Here is a 19,196-nt window from a genome sequence, read left to right on the forward strand (position 1 = left end):
ATAAACCTTCCCGGGAACTATGAGAAGCTACCCTGTAAAGGAGAACCCGATCGGTTCAGCGGTTAGCGAGATCCTTCGCTACAAACAAACAGACAAACACACAAACACACACACAAACACACAAACAGACAGACATCGTTCTACTTTGTTTTATAGATAATAAATATTAAGGAAACAAGGAACTTTTTTACATAACAATTTGTAAACACAGATTGCCAGATTTCAATAATATGTTTCGCAAGGGACATTTAATGCTGTGGAAAATGGTGGGTAAAATGATGTGCGTAGTTCGATGAAATTTAATCCCCCCCCCCCCCCCCCCACCCGTGAAATTTTTATCACAGGGGTCAATTAGTCGATATTAATCGTTATGGCAACCCTTGCGATTCTTGAACCATTCTTGTGTCCTGTCTAACAATCATTGCAAAGAAAAGAACTAATATATAAAATGTCTTGATTTAAGACTATTTTGTTGGCGTGGGTCCTGTAAGATTTATAGAATGCATATACTTTGATACAAATCTTGTTTTTTAAACAGCGAGGCTCTACTATGATTGAGGCATGTACGACTTTACGTCGTCCGAGCCAGGGAGGTTAGACATTTTCTAAGCGCTCATTTCATATCTTATTCTTTATAAGGGCAAAGCCAGATTTTTAAGAATGTTTTCATTGGAATTGTCCTATTGATATCAAACTTGAAATGATAATTCCTGAAACAGTTAGGTACAATGTAAATTATGTTGATTTTTAAAATTTTATAACAATATTCTTATAATTTTTTTCAATTTTCTATTATTCTGATTCTTAAAATGATCATTCCTATGTAGATTAGGCACTATGTTATAAGTTAAGTATATATATAAGCATGTCTTAAATTAATTTTCGTTTAAATTTAAACGGAAATTTTGTTGTAAATAATTTTGAATGTTTGTTGTTCCTTTATTCCTGTGTGTTTGTCTGACCTTTTCATTTGTTCATCTTCGCTTTCATGGATGTTGTCATCCTTGTTTTTTTTACATTGCTAGAGCAAGTGCATTGCGGTTATTACAATATTTTTCTCTATTGTATTTAAATTGTCTCTTTTCACAACAAGGTGTTTTTTTTAACAAGGAAATAGGGCTTGGCAGCCACAACTGTAATCAGCCATTATTTTTTTTACCAACCCGCCAGCTAAATCTTAAACAGTGTTCGCCAACCCCGCGCATCATTCGCCTGTAAGCCTAAAGAATTTAACTTTTCATAATTAAAAAAAAGCTGTAAGTGTAAACCTGAACCAAATATGACAATTCCTCTTTAAATATTTTCTTTAAACTATGGAAAGTTTAAATTGCTTGCTGCTGCCGAGCCCTGTTTTTAGACAACTTCAACCGCCAATAATTAAATACTTCACTTTTTGTTTCTAAAAAACACATCGGATAATAAAATTGAACATAGCTGATCCGAAATTTTTAGTAGTAAAGCTAATCTATAATTAACTTTGTCTGTCTGCCCGTTAGTTTTGTAACTCTGTGCGGAAAATTGATTTTTCACTACTGCTGTTTACGACAGATTGCTGATATTTTGTGACGATACCACCTACCTATAAGAATCTAGCGCTTTCCTACAAAATACCCTGTCAAGCACTGAAACATCCGTCCTTATTTTTGAAATAAACTAAAGAGGTACGTGGGATGGTGGTAGGGGGTTGTTATGCCCAACACCTGAATGGGGGTCTAACCCTGCTGGGCTTCATAGTACCCAATGTAACCAATCCTAACATGACCTTAAGTAATAAACAAACGAAAAACTTTTCGCTTCCTCATTTTCAAATAAAAGGAGGGGGTTTCAGTGCTCAACAAGGTACTTTTGTGAAAGCGTCCACGATTTGTATCTTTAAGGTCACTCATAATGAATCTTAAATTATGTAAGGAGATAAAAGATGCCAAAGTAAACTTCCGATGTCCATATGGAAAAATCCCTTTTTTATCATAACACCCCCCCCCCCCCCCTTTATTTAATAAAAATTTTCTAATAAAGTGATATTTGATATATTCAATTGTTTAGTTAGGTTAGGTAAGGCTATAATGTCCCACAGGTCTAGGATACTGCAGGGTTATCACCTTGCAAGTATAGCCCTGCATAACTTATGCTCGTAATAATCCTTATATAAAAGTAACAGGATTTGTGTATGTTTGTGTGTGTGCACCGAAGTATCCATCTAACCACTGAACCGATATTGTTCTCCTTTACAGAGAAGCTTCTGACTACCCTTCCATGACTAATTTTTTAATGTCAACATAAAAATGTATGTCAACAAATGACAACAGGTTTTACAGGAAGAGCTCAAACCATGGATGGGGTGGGGGCTATATGGAGTTTTCTGGCAAAAATAAAGATTTACCTGGTATACAAATAAAATAAAAATGGAGCTTATAAATTTAAGCAAAATATCTTTATCTTGTCAGTTGAGTTCATTAGATGGCAACAAAAATCAGTTACATTATTTAGAATTCAAATGATTTTTTATTATAAGATTTAAATAAAAAAGTTAAAGAATTACAGTTTCGTTTAAAAGGAATAATTCTAGTTAAAAACATAAAAACCTTTCTCTGTGTGTCAGGTTTATAACTTAAAAAAAATCGCTTATAGAAAAAAATTACCATCTCCCTAAAAAAAATTAATTTAAAATCAAACTAAAATTAAAATAAAGTTGGTCAACTCCAAAGCCTCCCCCCCCCCACAAAAAAAATAAAATCAACCCCCCACCACCTCAAGTGACCCTATAGGGCCTCTAAAGGCAAATAAGCTAGTTTAAAATATACCAAGTAAAAAGTTAAATTTCGTCTGTAAAGAAATAAAGTTACTAGTTAATTATCGAGATAAGGAAAAATCTCCCAAATTATTTTTAAAAATCCTCTAATGAACTAAACCTTATTATAATTTGTTATTTTTTGTAAATAGATAAGACAGAAGAATCTTTAGTTATCAAACAAAATGTGATTGATTTACTGAGAAATGAATATTTTATTCTCATTTTTATTAGTTTTTACAATTGTGAGTTTTTAAAAAACAATATTAGAAAATAAAAGCAAAGCTACTCTATAGTTATTATGCAAAATGAGTTAATATGTATTAATTTTAAGGAATATGACAATGTACGTTAAAATTATGTGCACCCCCAATTATGAACAAATTTACCCCTTTTAAGGTTGAAATTATTGGTGGATTATTTGTAATCACGTTTTCTTATTTGTTGACTTTGGGTACTCTATTAAATTTTGATTGGTTGGTTCATTGACTAGCAGTATTAAATCCAATAATCTTAATCCAAAAAAGGGGTAATGGTGTTTATCATCATTCGGTATGTACATCAATTAAAAGTCCATGGAGTGGAGACCCCTGATATTTTCAGTCGAATATCCCAACTCCTTCACACACCGTTGAGATATTATGCGGTAATATTTCACCCGCCTGATATAGTAAAATAGATTTATTATTACTTAAATCTTACATCAGATTATCATGTATTCTAATAAAGTGAAACTTGTAGTTGGATATAATGTAGATACTCCCTTTACCCCTTCCCCTTCTGGATGAAAACGGAGCAATAAGTGATGTATTTAGGTTGTTTGTTAACGACCTAAATTGACGACAATTTTTCCTCTGTCATAATATCCACGTATATTTTGTATCCATTAATAATTCACCCGCCTGATAAAGTTATAATATTCAGGCATATGGCGTAAATCTTCCATCATATAAGTTCTATGATTTTGTATGTGTCAGGTAAACATTATCAAAACCGGTTCTGAGGCTTACTGAAAAAATCATGTATCATATCAATTAATCTTTTACTTATTTTTCATTTTAATATCCGCGGAAAAATATCTTTAATACCATGCAATAAATAAGAAGACAAAGAAAGTCCCTCAAAAAAAATTCTTACGTCATAAAAATGAGGGATGAGGAGAGGAGGAGTGGGAAAGAAAATCCCTAAAGGATAGATGGATAATCCCTTGTTTTTATGACGTCACATGCTGATTTTTCTAGGGACTTTCTTCGTCTTCAATAAATAACTATTCCAGTATTGCTTCCTATCAGAATCTGATTAATCCGATTAAACTAGTTCTGAGCCCTTCATAAAATATTATTGCCAATATTTAATGAATTATAATTTTAGTGAACGCGGTGTTTCAAATGTATTTTGGTAAGAAAAAAACGAATTTTAAAATTTTTATAAAACAATAATTTTGAATAACTAATTAATTCAATTGTAAATAATAATTCTTTTTCTAGGAAAAGTAGAAATTTGACAATAGGTATTTAAATTTTAAATATAAGATTTATTTATTAAACATTTAAGGGATGTTAAGGGATAAGACAATGGTTTATAAATTGATGTACAGTTCCACTGATGATAAACACAATTAGCCATTTTGAATAATACGATTTACAGTCCAATGTCGCCTCCCTCCCTGAATATTTTTATTTATAATATTAATTCCCAGTTGAACGTAATGGTGTGGAGGGTAAATATGACTGTTGGGCAAAGTGCAAGGTAAATTTCAGAGCATGCTACTTTACAAATCATTGCATTTGCCGATTAATGTAAAAAGAATAGAAGGTGCATGAGCTATATGTAACTCTTTCCCGATTTTGTATTATTGATAAAAACACAGCTAGCTAAGTTCCTACGAAAGAACAAAAAATAAGTTGTCAACAGACGAAAAGGGTCTCTTGAGGCAGGTAGTTGTCTGGATTAAACATCTATAATTATACATTTATTATTGGCTGGTCAGTCTTTACCTACTAGTGCTTTTTCAAATAAACTGTTTTATGATAAAAGATTATTCACAAAAAAAGAGACATCAAAAATTTTGACTGAGTTAAAAACAAGGATGACAACATCCATAAGTAGCGAAGCACAAAAAATAAAATCATAGGTGGTAATAAGTACAAGTAGATTTAAAATTAATTGCTTATTGGAGAAAATAAAACACGAAAGCCTGTTTTATTTTGTATAATGATGACAATCAAAGTAAATAACATAAAAGATGCTCATAACAATGGGAAAAATTATTTTGATACTGATATCCCAAAAATTTTTAAAATTGGACCAAAAACACATAAAAGATATAAAGAAATATGTAAAACACATAAAAATAGCAAAAACCTGCTAAAAAGCAGTCTGACTGCCATGCTTGTTTTCTTAAAACGACAGGAAATTTAATTTTTAAATCCTTAACTTAAAAAAATTTGGAAAATTGGACTATATACATCAAAGATATGAAAAAATCGAAAAATAGCCAAAAACCTGCAAAAAGGAAGCCTGACCGTCATGGTTGTGCTCTTTAAACAACGGGAAATTTAATTTTGATATGTATAACTGAAAAATTTTTGGAAAAATGTGAAAAATTAAAAAAGATAGCCTAAAACCTGATAAAAGACAGTCTGACCGTCATAGTTGTTTTTTTAAAAGGACAGGAAATTTAATTTTGATATCTATAACAAAAAAGATTTTGGAAATCGGAACATAAACACCAAAGATATTAAGAAAAATGTGAAAAATACAAAAATAGCCTAAAACCTGTTAAAAAGCGGTCCTACCGCCATCAATGTTTTATACTTAATTGTGCTAATTATTGATGGGAATGCTGTCAAAAAATTTTAACATTCTATCTTTTATAGGAGTTGAGTAACTCCCATTTCCCCCATAGCGTTACAAAGCCTATTTATATTTTTGTGTTTTTCCCCAAAACATTGAAAGAATCATTGTTATATGATAGTTATTTAGTGATTTTTCTATTCGTGGAAAACTGTCTCTTATACGATGCCATACATATTTTTTCAGCATAGCTGATAACCAGTTCTTATCCAGCGGATATCAATCGGTTTCAAAGCCATACTGAAATACAAATTACTGAGTTAAATTATTCTTTTTAGTATCATGATTTCTTTTTGCTGCGAGATATGGACTGTTGGTGTATCTCCATCAAAAACTTTGATCTTTGGTCGAGGTAATGAATATATTATTACTTCATTTTCATGTACCCTAATGAGGTGATACTCGCAGATGGCTAAAATAACGATGCCCCCATCCACCCCCTTTACCTCAACCCTTTCCCTTCAACTGGATGAACCAACTTACCCTGTCATAATATCTACGTTTATTCCATTTCCCTTTTAAAAATAACACAAAGATATATGTATAGAGTAAGGGATACCAAGATATGATGAACACTCTTTGTGTGTCAAAATCTTATAAAGTTTAATCACCAGAAGTTTTAGTTATAAAGAGTCAGATATTTCCTAGGCTATGAGTTAAGGTTGTCTTAGCTTGACATACATATAAAGTAATATGAAAGACTCCAGGCGCAATTTTGCAATTTTGTAGTTTAAGTACACAATTTTATTTATTTGTTTATGTTTTTTTCTACCGGTTGATTTCAATTCAGCGCTTCAATTCTATGGAAATTCTTATTTTACTTTTTTTTTCTAATACGTTTCTATTGATTGTATCTTTAGAATATATTTATTATTACCTGGATGTTACACCAGATTTTTAATTGTTTTAGATTTTGTATCTAATAAGGTGAAACTGGCAGCTGGCTAAAATAACATACACCACATCCTTAACCTTTATCCCATTTTCTGACCTCCTAATGGATGAACGAACTGACCAATAAATGCCATTCTAGCAACCTAAATTGACTACAATTTTCCATATCGTAATATCCATTATTGTATCTCTAGTTTTGGAGTTCGGATAAGTGATATGGTCGAAGCAAAGGATTATGAAAATTTTCAATGCAAAGATCAAGACTTTCTGCTGAGGTAAATATTTTCCGGTATGGCTTCGAAACCGATTAATAATGTATAGCATCGTATTACAGATAATTTTCCACGAATATCAAAGACCAGACCTCCAGCAACAAGGTCCTAACCACACTGTTTTTTATCTTATAATTTTTCATTTTAATATATATGGATAGCTTTCTAAAATACGATGTGATAAATAACTATTTTTATATCCAGTAAGATCTTGGTTACATCAATATTTTCACAATTTTCAGGAAACTTTAATAACCATCCAGGGTAGGTTTTAGGCCAGTCTTTGAAGAAGGGCCCTTCTTGAGAGATAGGACCCTGAGAAAAATTACAACCTCCCCCTCCTATCAGACTTTTTCTTCTTCTAAATATGCTTATTTACCAAACTATATGGGCATTTACTCATATTTTTCATGTTTCTTTGTATCATAATTAACATTAGACCGTACAAAAATCAACGAATTCGGACTTTCTGTCATGCTGAATATTAAAAAATATAACATACGTTGGAAAGGTTTCATGAATTTTTCTCCAATATATATTTGAATTTTTATTCTGGATGTTAACAAATGCTCTTTAAATTTCCTTATCCGTCATCCCACCCTTGATTTTTTGTGCTGAGCTACTTATGGATGTTGTCATTCTTGTTAAATTAAGAATTATTTTAGTTGTCGAGTAGATTACTACGATGCCGATCTACTGAACAGAACAACAGCTTCATATTCAACACCAACAGAAACAACTGCAGCCACAGCTGCGGATTATAGATACAATCGAGATTTAGGAACAATATTGTCCTGATATTTTGAATGATAGAATATACATTATTCAGATTACTACAAACAGAAATATAATTACATTTTAGCAATTTAGTAAATGTAAGTAAAAACATATATTCTGCCAGTCTGAAGCGAAGGGCCTCGCTGACCATTGAACATTGAATAATTGGGTCACTGAAAAGAAAAGATACTTACTGGTACTGAAAGATTTTTGTTATTTTTGGGGAGGATAACTTAACCCTCAAGAGATAAGTTACATTTATAAAAATTAGCCTCCCCCCCAAAAAAATAAAAATATATTTCTACTTTTCTGTCAACAAGCAAATTTCAAGGATAATTATTGTATGTAACTGAACAGGTTTTAACCTGAACCTGGATCCTGATACCCCTCCTGGTCTACATATCTGGGTAAATACTGAACATACAAACATATTGATATTAGTTGGAAAGCTTTTCTACAAGTAACTCATGTCTGTCTGTCTTTGTAGTGGACAGGAACCAATATGTTTGAATTCTTAGCACTTTCCCTCAAATTTTCTTTTGACCTCTAAAAACCTCCAACCCTTATTTTGGAAATAGATAGAAATAAGGGGGTAGTTCATTTCCTATGCCTAACCACTAAGGGGAGCCCTAACCTTGCGAGGTCTATACCTGCATTGGCTACCCATGTGGGGCTACCCAGTACCCAATATAAGTGATAAAAACAAAACTGTGTTTCCTCTTTTCTTTGTACTTTGCATATATAAGAAATAAAAACAATTAAGCTGTCCCGCCTTGGAAAAATTTTTATAAAATTTTTGCATCCAGCCAAAATTTGTTTGATTTATGCAAAAAAATTTACCTTGCAAAATATTTTTTATGTAATGCAAAAAGTGCGACCAAACAAGCACTGCAAAGTTTTTCAAATCTGCCAAAAAAAACTGTACCCCCTAAAAAGAATTTTTTTTAAGGTCCAAATTTAAAAACAAAATGTTTTGGGATTCAACTCCCCTCTCAGTAGCCACTTGTATTTATATATTTCAATTTGTAGAACAATTGTGAAAAGTTGAAAGTCCATCTTCACGAAAACTGGCGGAAAGAATCCGGACTCACCTATGATGAAAACTTCTTCCCTAAATGCTTAAAGGAAGACGACTTTCTAATGGAAAATACTTTTTCTATAATAGGTAATTCCTTATATTTTTAAAGAAGGACAAAAGCTACAGGAACTTGAATGCTGTATCAAGTGCACACAGTGCGTAAGAAGGTGCTTTGACTTCTGTGTCTGGGAGTTGATTCATGGCCATTTTTATCAGTTGCTTTGCTAAGGTCACGGAAATTCAGCCTTAAATAAATCATATACAAAGAGGTTTTATGAAAAACTTCATAAAAGCAAATTTGTTCAAAATTTTAAATAAAAAATCTTTGCTTTTCTTGTCATGAAAATGCGGTAAATCCTAGGGGATGAAAATTGTACTTGAAATTTTCAAATCTAATTTTCTCAAAAACGGCTGCATTTTAGATTTTATTGAAAAGTGAAATTAAGTTACCTAACCTAGGGTAATGAAATGCACTATGTCCCAATTTAGGTTCTGACAAAAAAGTTAAAGCACCTTCGAACGCACTGTGTGCATGGACTGATCATACAAAATTTTTTAATTTTAATTTTTTTGCCAGGGATCTAAAGGTAAAGCCAAATAATTGATGTAAACCCCCAATGTTGATACACAGAATTACACTTTCTGTAGATTATTATCAGAGGTTGAAACGTTTGGACACTCAACTTAATGAACCAACCAATCAAAATTCAATATTTTTTTTACCTAATATAGTTTTTTTACACAAAAACAAAATATTTAATTCATTAGAGCTCTGAATTAAACCAAAAGCAGAATATTAGATGTTTAACAATTTTCTTGACATAAAGTATCATTTTAAAAGAAAAATTTCTTCACTATGGTTTAAAAACAATAAATATTTGCTTGATCAGATCTGGTTCTGAGCTATGCTAAGAAATCATGTATCTAATTATATCATAGACAATATTCCACGAATAATAAATGAAAATTATAAAATCAATACCAGTTAAGTTGGCTACTGGGGACCACCTTAAATAGAGTTAATGCTTTAGTTTTTTATCTTATTATCTGCAGAAAGCTGTCTATAATACGATGCGATAAATTAATATTCTCTAGATTCTGAAGATGGATACATAGCAAGTAAAATTCTGGAGTGCGAGGACAATTTAAAACAATTCACAATGACACAACAAAACAAGTAAGTGTTTTTAGTTCCAACAAGGATGAAAACATCCATAAAAGCGAAGCTCTGAAACGGTAGGACAAACGGACACTAACACTTGTATAATGTCAGAACTGAATAATCAGAATGCTAATGTATAAGAGTCAAAGCAAAATTTAAGTAAATTTGTTGAAAAACTGCTTGATACAGGAAAATGATTATGGACATACTTACATTTTTAGGACTTGATTATAGAGTTGCTTCGCTTATAATATTGTACTTTGTTGTCCCAGGAATCAGTATACCAAAAATCAGACTAATCGGATAATTAGGTCACAAACAAATTTGTTGTTAAAAATGTAAAAAAAATCTACATCAAATGGACGTACGGACATTCTGGTAATGATTATAGAGTTGCTACGCTTTCTAACTCGTACCTAACTATTACAGGAATCACCATGCAAAATTTGAAATCGATAGGACAATTCTAACATGCCTAAATTAACGAAAAAAGCTATTTAAAAAAGTAAAAAAATCAACATGTTTAAAATGGACGTACGGACATATTGGTAATGATTAAAGAGTTGCTACGCTTTCTAAATCGTACCTAACTACTAAAGGAATCACCATGCAAAATTTGAAATCGATAGGACAATTCTAACATGTCTAAATTAACGAAAAAAGCTATCCGTTACGGACGGACTGACATACGGACGTACAGACGTACGGACGGACCGACCCTAATTATAGAAAAGCTTCGCTTTTAAAAAAACTGTTATGAAAACCCCTAAGGAGAACATTGAATGAATCATTCAACCTTTAGTTTAATGTAATCATTTGTCTAAAACCAAAGGGGTAGTTGCATGAAGTTGAAATTAGTGAACCACACATTTTTTCCTGTTTAAACTATATTTATAGGGCATTTATTTTAAATAATTTTAATTTTCTACCACGTAGTTTTAAAAATATCAAGGCTGAAATAGTGACTTTTACCAACACAAATTAGAAATATCAAGTTTTACAAAAAAAAATTAAAAAGTTCACTTCTACAAGTACCCCCAACTCGTTATATGCACTTCGTGCAATTATCCTTATATAATTATATAAAAAACAATTAGTTAATATTTTAATGAATTTTCAGCACCTACTGTGGAGATGTGAATAAAGAAAGAAAAATTCTACCTGTTCAACAAAACTGTGATAGGTCAGCAAATTTTATTTTCTATAAAAAACAACATCCACAAAAGCGAAGCACTAAAACGGTAGGACAAACGGACATTAACACTTGTATAGTGTCTGAACTGAATAGTCAGAATATAAAAGTAGAAGAATCAAAGCAAAATTGTAAGTAAATTTGTTGAAAAACTGCTTGATACAGGATAATGTTTAAGGACATACTTACATTTTTAGGACTTGGTTATAGAGTTGCTTCGCTTATAATATTGTTCTTTGTTGTCTCAGGAATCAATAAGCAAAAATCAGATCAAACGAATAATTAGAACATATAAATTTGTTGTTAAAAAAGTAAAAAAATCAACATGTTTAAAATGGACGTACGGACATTCTGGTAATGATTATAGAGTTGCTACGCTTTCTAAATCGTACCTAAATACTACAGGAATCATCATGCAAAGTTTGAAATCGATAGGACAATTCTAACATGCCTAAATTAACGAATAAAAGCTATCTATCTCGGACGGACGGACGGACGGACGGACCGACCCTAATTATAGAAAAGCTTCGCTTTTAAAAATATACATATATATTCAAAACTAGAGTTGGCTTAATATAACTATATCGCATTTGGCTAGTTTTCTATAAGTACATATCTAATTATCTATTTCTCAATAATTAAATTTTCCTCCCCCGCCATTACTATCTAAATGAAAGAAGTAAATATTTATTAATTTAAATGATTTTAAAAATATTTTTTCAATTATATTTTTTTCACATTACCATCACCAAAGGGTTAATATGATTAACATTTTAGTTTTAATATTTGAACACAAAGGAAGTGTCGCCACAATAGAATTCTTTTAAAAAACAGTTTTCTTAGATTTACTCTATTATGAACGTATATTTTTTATTTATGAAAAAAGGATTAAATACTTCAATGTAATTCAAATATCTACATGAAGTGAAAAACTTGATTCATTCCATAAACAAATAGAATAAAGGTCTTATCGCTTTGGTCAATGAGAGTTTAATGAGGATTATTGAAGCACTATGAGTTTTAAACACTTTACCATTGGAAGACTCGAGCTCATTTATAGACGTTTATTTCCTATATAGATCTGTCATGGATCTTGATGCAATAAAGCAGGCCGTTTTGTAAATGTTAGAAATTGGAAGATTTCATTAAATAAAAGTAATCGCAAATATACTTAGTAAATAAGATAATATCAGAGGCTAGAGCTCTGCTTTGTCTTTTTGAGTTTGTACAGTAACAAATAACTACATAAGATAAATTATTGCAAATATGCAAATGTACGTAATCAAATTAAGGATTTTGAATCTTGAATCTAAATTAAGTTTTCTGTACTTTTTTACCCAATGATTGTAAACTTAGCAAAAAGATAAATACTAATTATACTTGATGGTATTTTCTAGATGTTCAACAAGTTACAGCAATAATGAGCTAGATTTTTGTGGAAGAAAGGATGTAAATCATTCTCTTATATCCATCTATTGTTCATCTCTGACAGAAGAGGTAGGGCGTTTATCATATGGATTTACTACATATTACAAGCTTTAGTATTAAAAAAATTTAACTAATAGTTTCATTCATTTTAATTTAAAAATAAAGGAACATGTAGACATGAGTTGTAACCAAATTAGTGTCACAGTGAACAGACATACCTTCCTAGAAAACAGGTAAAAACAATGTTCATTAATTAATATATTTATCAAGCTCACAGGGTGGCTAAAATGCTATACCTGCTTACCTATCTAATAATTGTTTAAATATTTCATTTGGTGTTATCTAATAGATTCAGCCTTAATTACTTTGGATGCTTTAACGTGGATCCTAATATTCAAAAGACAGAAATAATTTTGGATTCCAGGTATACTATTCCTATTAGAATAAATTAAAAATACTTGAATTTTTATTTATTTACATTTACAGCATTTAAATAATAAACTTTTTTATTGAAAGTGAGGAGTGCTTTAAGTACTGTTATGAAGATACTTATGATAACTATCCTCAAGTAAGTTTGCTTGGAGCCAAGCTCATTTATGTATTACACTTACAGTCAGTTTTTTATCCAGTATCACTCTAAAAAAGAAACTCGCCTTATATTTTCATTGAAGCTCTTTGTATTAAAGTGTTTTATGTATGTTTTCTTTCTCTTCACATTCCAGCTCAATACAATTCAACTATAAACAAATTCATAGTTTGGGCTTAGATTAAACATAACATTTTTCCTAGATGCTTATATTTATGAAGCCAATCAATGGAGTTAACATATCTTGTATTTGTCAAGATTATACCAAAGATGCTTGGTAAAGTATTTAGAAATTACTTATTTCTTAAGCAGATTTAAAGTTCACATTTTAGCAATGCCTTACAAAAAGCCATTTACAAAATTCATACCTACCTGTTTTAAATTTGAAAAAAAAACATGCAAAAGTGAAAGATGCACTAAATTTTTTTTCAGGTTGCCATCAATAAGAAATCTTTCACATAGTTGTGAAGAAAATTGGTGTCCACCAATCCCTGGTCCCTGTGGATCTAATAGGTTTTCTTAGCTAAAAAAATATTTAAAATTTATTTTGAAAAGTATATTCTGAACAATTATAGTAGAATAAAGTAGAATAATTGAAATGATTCTTCAAATATTTTAGTGAGATAAAAACAGCTGGTTACAGCCTGTACTGTCAGTACACTGGTTCCAAAAACTTGTGCTTTGACATCCTTGCAGATCCTGACAATTTTTTTCCAGATGCACCTCCAGATTTTGATGCTTTAGGTACAAACATTTACATAGTTTTTTTTGTTGAAATTTATTTAACACAGATTCTTTAATTTCTAAATTTACTCATACTCATAAATCAAACCGATGCTTTACCTTAAACCTATTCTTTACCCCAATCCCCCCCCCCACTTTGTATTTTAGTAAACTAAAAATATGAGATGGGGTGTGGGTGTTTTTATTTTATTTTGAAGGAAAATACCTAAATAATTATTATTTCTCAACCCATAAAAAATTGTAAAAACAAATAATCAAATATGTTTATTTCTAGTGCCAACTGTTCCAGTTTCTTTGGGTAAGGTGTTTTACTTAATTACTACAAAAATAATCTGTTGGGTTAATGAATTTAGCGTAAACTGTTTTCTAAAAATTATTTATAATTAATATTTCTTTACAGAGACAACCACAGTAAAACACACAACTCCATTGGGTAAGAGAGTATTAATTTGTATGTAATTTAAGAAAAAAATAATCTATAATACAAATTATAATGATGTCTGTCCGTCCGTCTGAAGTTTAAGATCTCGGCAACCACTGAACTGATTGGATTCTACTCTTCAGGGTATATACCTATTGTTCCTGTAGTGGTTTTAAGCTATTTTCATGAGGGGTGGGACACCCCAAACCCCCCCCAAAAATGAAAATTCCCCCCCCCCCAATATTTTTTTATTTTTAATGTTTTTTTTATGTTTACATATATTTATATATTTTTATAAATTTTTATATTTTCTTATATTTTTTATATTTTTAATTTTTCTTCTTCTTTTTAAAATTTCTTTTCTTCTTTCAAACTTTATTTTATCAAATTCAAAATTATTGTGAAACCTTCCTTCTTCTTAGGTGCGAAGCCCCAAAAAGGGCAATGGCAAAGAGATTTTTTAAAAACATTAAAAAAGAGAAAAAATTCGAAGGTTTTAAAAAACATAAATAAATACAAAAAGTTATAAAAGTTATAAAATACACAAAATATCTTTAGGAAAAGGCTAGAGAGGTCAGGAAAATAGTCTAAACCATATCCAAACATTTATAAAGCTTCCTTGCAAAACAAATCCCATGCACACCTGAGATTTCTTGAGAACTCTAGCTGCAGACAAAATAGCCTTACTGATTTATATTAGGAAAAACAATATTTGATGCTATAATTCATTTTTGTAATTTCTGAGTGCTATGTATTTCATGTAATTCTTAATTCTCAAAGATAAATTTGCTGATCTAACAGTCACTTAATTTTATGTAGTGCCAGTGACTCGACCTGATGGATGTGACTCCTGTGGCCTTACTTGTGATGACAGAGGCTTTTGCTGGGAACCTGTTTGTGCTGGAGAAACTATTAGGAATGATTCAGCTTTACTTTATAGAAAAGATAGATTATGGAGTTTATTTAAATAACATCCCTTACCTATTTAGGGGATGTCTTGTTAAAGGATCAAATGATAATATTGAAAACAGATTTATGCTTCTACTTGATTAAGTCAATAGATTGTGTGTGTTCTTTAATTGTCTGAAATGTTTTTTTTTCTGATTAAGAAAAGATCAAGTTCAAGGAAGTGTAATTTTTTTTGTCTTTCTGTTAAAAATACAGTAATTTTTAAAAACTAATTATTTCATGGTAAAGCTGAACATATTAGGAGACCAGACTACTGTGGAATTGGCAATATTGGTGAGGCAATCTGGACATGTGACAATACAACTCTTGTTTTTAGGTAAATTACTTACATCAAGCTAAAATTTGAATGAATGAATATGTATTTCGAATCTACATGAACAAGATTACAATTTTTTAAAATTTATAATTTACATAACTTTGATAACCTTTATATATTCTAATGCATATTTAAATTATTATTTATTATTCTAAGGCCTGAACAACCAGACCGAGTAAATTGTACAGCGGAATGGCTAGTTGAGGTTGAAGAAATGGTAACTTAAAAAATATATTATATTTAAATCTTTAGATACAACATCCTCATCTAAAACCTTATTGTATATCAAATAAAATCTTTAGTTACAGAGCAACATTTCTTTGAGTCCCTTTTTGTTAAAAGTAAAATTGTTAGCCAAAATTGCAGAACCATTTTGTGTATCAAATACAATTTAAATCTATAAAATTGCATAACATAGTTGTATTTTTAAATTCTAACCTCTGTTCAATTAAGGCTACAGCTGGAGAGGATCCTATTTTGATAACAGATAAAATTATAAGTAACATCAATAATGAAACTATCACAAGTGGAACTCTTCTTAGGCTAATTAAGGTAAATTGGATTCTCTGACCTGTAGAAAGTACTTGACAGATGCACACCTCTTATATCATTACAAAGTTGTAGTACAAGAGTCCATCAAAATAAAAGATGTTTTGTCAAAATTTTGTATTTTTTGAGTATTAAACAAACTCTGAGCAATAAAGAAAATTAAATTTGAAAATGTCATCTTATATCTAGACTAGATGATTTGATAAATATAAAATATCCATATACATCAATGATATTTAAAAGTTTCTAAAATTATGCTGAAGATTCCCATAATATTTTATAATAACCATTTTTAAGGTTGGTCTAGAGTTGGGAAAAAAAGAAAATGAGATTTGGCTGCCAAATGAAAAAATAGATTACAACAGAAGTGTTGCTGAAAACTATCTAAATGCAAGTAATTTAGTTTTGAATAATTTCCATGTTTCTGGTAGTCTTTTGATTGAAAGTGTTTGTTTAAAGTTCAAATTATACAAAATGTTACTATAACCTTAATTCAACAAAAGGAGTTGAAATATCAATTCAAATGCAAGGACAAATATGAAAATATGATTAGGTCACAAGTGGTCTTTTCCAACAAGATTTAGCTTGGAGAGAAATGTCATTCAATAACCAGGTAAACTAATTTTGGTCCCTTTTTAGATTTTGAAATTAGAATTGAAATTAAAAAGTTGGGATATGCTGAAATTGCTGAAATTAGTACACATCAGCTAGCAATGAACTTATAAAAAACATGAAAAAAATTCTTGTTTTTACACATTCTATTTTAGACCTTTTACACCTACCAACTTATTTTATCCAACGAAAAAGTAGCTTACAGAGCACTAGGTAAAATTTTTAAAAAAAATCTTAAAACATCAGAATCGCAGCATACTGATATAATCATCATCCTTATACATATAAAAGTAAAAGGATGTCTATGAGTCCATCTGTTTGTTTTTACTGACCACTAGAAAATATATAGTTCTCGTTTACTATGAAGATTCTTATAGGTCCTTGGAAGGTTTATAACTATTTTTGGGGAGGGAATCTCCTGGAAGAATGATCAACCACCCCTCCCTCCCCCAATAAAAATTAACTTTTTACTTTTTCTTTCTATGAAATGAAATGTAAAGTGGTGGGTCAAATCCACCCTCACCATGTTTCCTTGAGTGCCCCTAGAGGCATGTAGGGGGAGTAGCCGCTAGTACAATAATCTCACTACTTTTAATTAACTGTGTATGATTTTAGAATCAGAAACAAGTAATGTTCATGATTATTATAATAGGTAAATCAATTTTCCAAAAATTTATCCAAAATCTAAATTAGACTAGGTATATACCAAATGATACCTAAAAAGAAACATATAAAAGAATCTTTTCAGTGCATGCATGTAAAATGATGTATATTTTTAGTTCAGAAATTAGTGAATTTTTCTCTTCTGTTCACAAAGAAAATATAACCAACTGCATTCCTCATTGGATTAAGTATTTTTCTTTTTTCTTTTTAGATGCAAAGTTACCATCTTATTTGTTTGTTTATTTATTTATTTAAAGTCAGGTAGAACATCACACAAAAAAGTTGCTGATTAAGAAGGGTGGTTGGGAGATGCAATTGCTTTCCCTTAAAGTGTCTAGTGAGCACAGATATTTAATAGGTTAAAATAAGGGGATGTAGTTCTTTTACTTCTTCCTAACCCCAGCGGAGAGCCCTAACAATGCGGGACTAGCCTGTGCCCAATAACCTAACCTAGACTAAGGAAAATGAAGATGATTAAAGTCCCTCCTCAGATTATGACGTCATATTATAGAATAACTAATGAGATGCCAGCATAAATTATACCATAGGTCAATTACAGTGTATACAGGCCTCTTATTGGCTATTCTATTGTATGACGTCATAATCTGTGGAGGGACTTTTATTATCATCTTCAGGAAAATACAAAATTTGACTTTGAGGGAAACCGCCATAAGAATTCTTATAAAGCAATAGTTTATAAATGAAACTGAATCAAATTGTATATAATTCAAAATATATAATTTTTACGTTTTACTTCTATTTAGAATGAATATTGATGCTCTGAAATCTGCAATTGATGGTAAATATTTTTATCTTTAAAACTTATATCAAGTAAAGAATCTTCTTATTAATTCATCAATGAAATGATATTTAAGGTGATTATATTCAAACTTTTGGAGCTGTATATAAAAGAGGTACAAGTTTAAAAAAATGTTTTTTATTTTATTTTTATTTTTGTTATTGATTTCTCTTCATACACTTTTATAATTTAATTGTTTTGTGATTTTAAATGAGTTTTTATTTGTAAAATCAATCACAGATTGTTTATGAGTAAAAAATGAAGCCAATTAGGGTTAACTCAACCCACCTCTCGTCTTTTTTAGCCATATTTAATCATGGATCATTAACATATTTTCAACTAATATCACAAAACATTTTCTAATGTTTTACATAATTGTTTTTAGATATGTTACCTGGCCACATTATCAGGTTAAAAACAACATTAGAAAACTACTTTTAATTAATAACTGTTACACACTACATTCATTTTCTTATCAGCAAAGACGCCTGTCGCTTTGAGATCTTAAGAAATACATAGAAATACAAATACTTTAGTATATTCTAGGGGTTGGGGAAGAATGGCAGTTCAATATTAACTACAATGAAAAGGAGAACCATATTGGTTCAGCGGTTAGCGAGATCCTTCAGTACAGACAGTCAGAGACAGATCTTGATACTTTTAAATAAGGATGATTGATTCCAAACTAATACCAAATTTGTTAGAACTGACGGGTCTTTATTTGAGTTGGGGTCAAACCTTTCCATCTACTCTGTAGAGGGTATTGTAGCTTTCAGGTGACACATTTTCATCAAAAAAGAAGGTTTTTCATTAAAATCTTCATAGGTCTAAAAAGCAAAAAAATATATTCTCTTATTATCAGTTTTCAATATCAATAATTTAAAAATTATAATGTTTTCACTTTCCTCTTATTCTGTCAATTATGGCTTCGAAACCGATTAATTAGATTAGATTAGAACCAGTTCTTAGCAAAACTGAAAAATCATGTATAGCATCGTACCACAGGCACAGACATTTTCCACAAATATTAAAATAAAAATATTAAAATTAATACTAGTTTTGTTGACGGGGCCTTAGGCGCCTTGTGGCT

At 30.4% G+C, this 19,196-nt stretch overlaps 1 protein-coding gene across 1 annotated transcript in view; it reads left to right on the forward strand.

Moving 5' to 3' along the window:
• The first annotated feature begins 2,919 nt into the window (after nt 1-2,919).
• LOC145323018 (uncharacterized) overlaps nt 2,920-19,196 on the forward strand; it is a 33,332-nt gene continuing 17,055 nt past the window's right edge. The window contains exons 1-34 of the mRNA XM_080165406.1: nt 2,920-3,033; nt 3,713-3,765; nt 4,160-4,186; nt 4,276-4,298; nt 4,488-4,537; nt 5,923-5,996; nt 6,733-6,813; nt 7,476-7,589; nt 7,943-7,994; nt 8,617-8,752; nt 9,761-9,842; nt 10,948-11,010; nt 12,417-12,516; nt 12,613-12,680; nt 12,797-12,871; nt 12,964-13,015; nt 13,237-13,310; nt 13,466-13,546; nt 13,653-13,777; nt 14,052-14,075; nt 14,178-14,210; nt 15,018-15,155; nt 15,396-15,483; nt 15,640-15,700; nt 15,937-16,035; nt 16,330-16,422; nt 16,586-16,645; nt 16,800-16,857; nt 17,260-17,296; nt 17,424-17,495; nt 18,072-18,106; nt 18,183-18,221; nt 18,492-18,516; nt 18,811-18,882. Coding sequence (XP_080021532.1) covers nt 2,995-3,033; nt 3,713-3,765; nt 4,160-4,186; nt 4,276-4,298; nt 4,488-4,537; nt 5,923-5,996; nt 6,733-6,813; nt 7,476-7,589; nt 7,943-7,994; nt 8,617-8,752; nt 9,761-9,842; nt 10,948-11,010; nt 12,417-12,516; nt 12,613-12,680; nt 12,797-12,871; nt 12,964-13,015; nt 13,237-13,310; nt 13,466-13,546; nt 13,653-13,777; nt 14,052-14,075; nt 14,178-14,210; nt 15,018-15,155; nt 15,396-15,483; nt 15,640-15,700; nt 15,937-16,035; nt 16,330-16,422; nt 16,586-16,645; nt 16,800-16,857; nt 17,260-17,296; nt 17,424-17,495; nt 18,072-18,106; nt 18,183-18,221; nt 18,492-18,516; nt 18,811-18,882 — 2,303 coding nt within the window. The 5' untranslated portion in view covers nt 2,920-2,994. The remainder of the gene's footprint in view (nt 3,034-3,712; nt 3,766-4,159; nt 4,187-4,275; nt 4,299-4,487; nt 4,538-5,922; nt 5,997-6,732; nt 6,814-7,475; nt 7,590-7,942; nt 7,995-8,616; nt 8,753-9,760; nt 9,843-10,947; nt 11,011-12,416; nt 12,517-12,612; nt 12,681-12,796; nt 12,872-12,963; nt 13,016-13,236; nt 13,311-13,465; nt 13,547-13,652; nt 13,778-14,051; nt 14,076-14,177; nt 14,211-15,017; nt 15,156-15,395; nt 15,484-15,639; nt 15,701-15,936; nt 16,036-16,329; nt 16,423-16,585; nt 16,646-16,799; nt 16,858-17,259; nt 17,297-17,423; nt 17,496-18,071; nt 18,107-18,182; nt 18,222-18,491; nt 18,517-18,810; nt 18,883-19,196) is intronic.

The sequence above is a fragment of the Acartia tonsa genome, chromosome 6, assembly GCF_053477335.1.
Source record: "Acartia tonsa isolate MP-2025a chromosome 6, ASM5347733v1, whole genome shotgun sequence".
Classification (NCBI taxonomy): Eukaryota; Metazoa; Arthropoda; class Copepoda; order Calanoida; family Acartiidae; genus Acartia; species Acartia tonsa.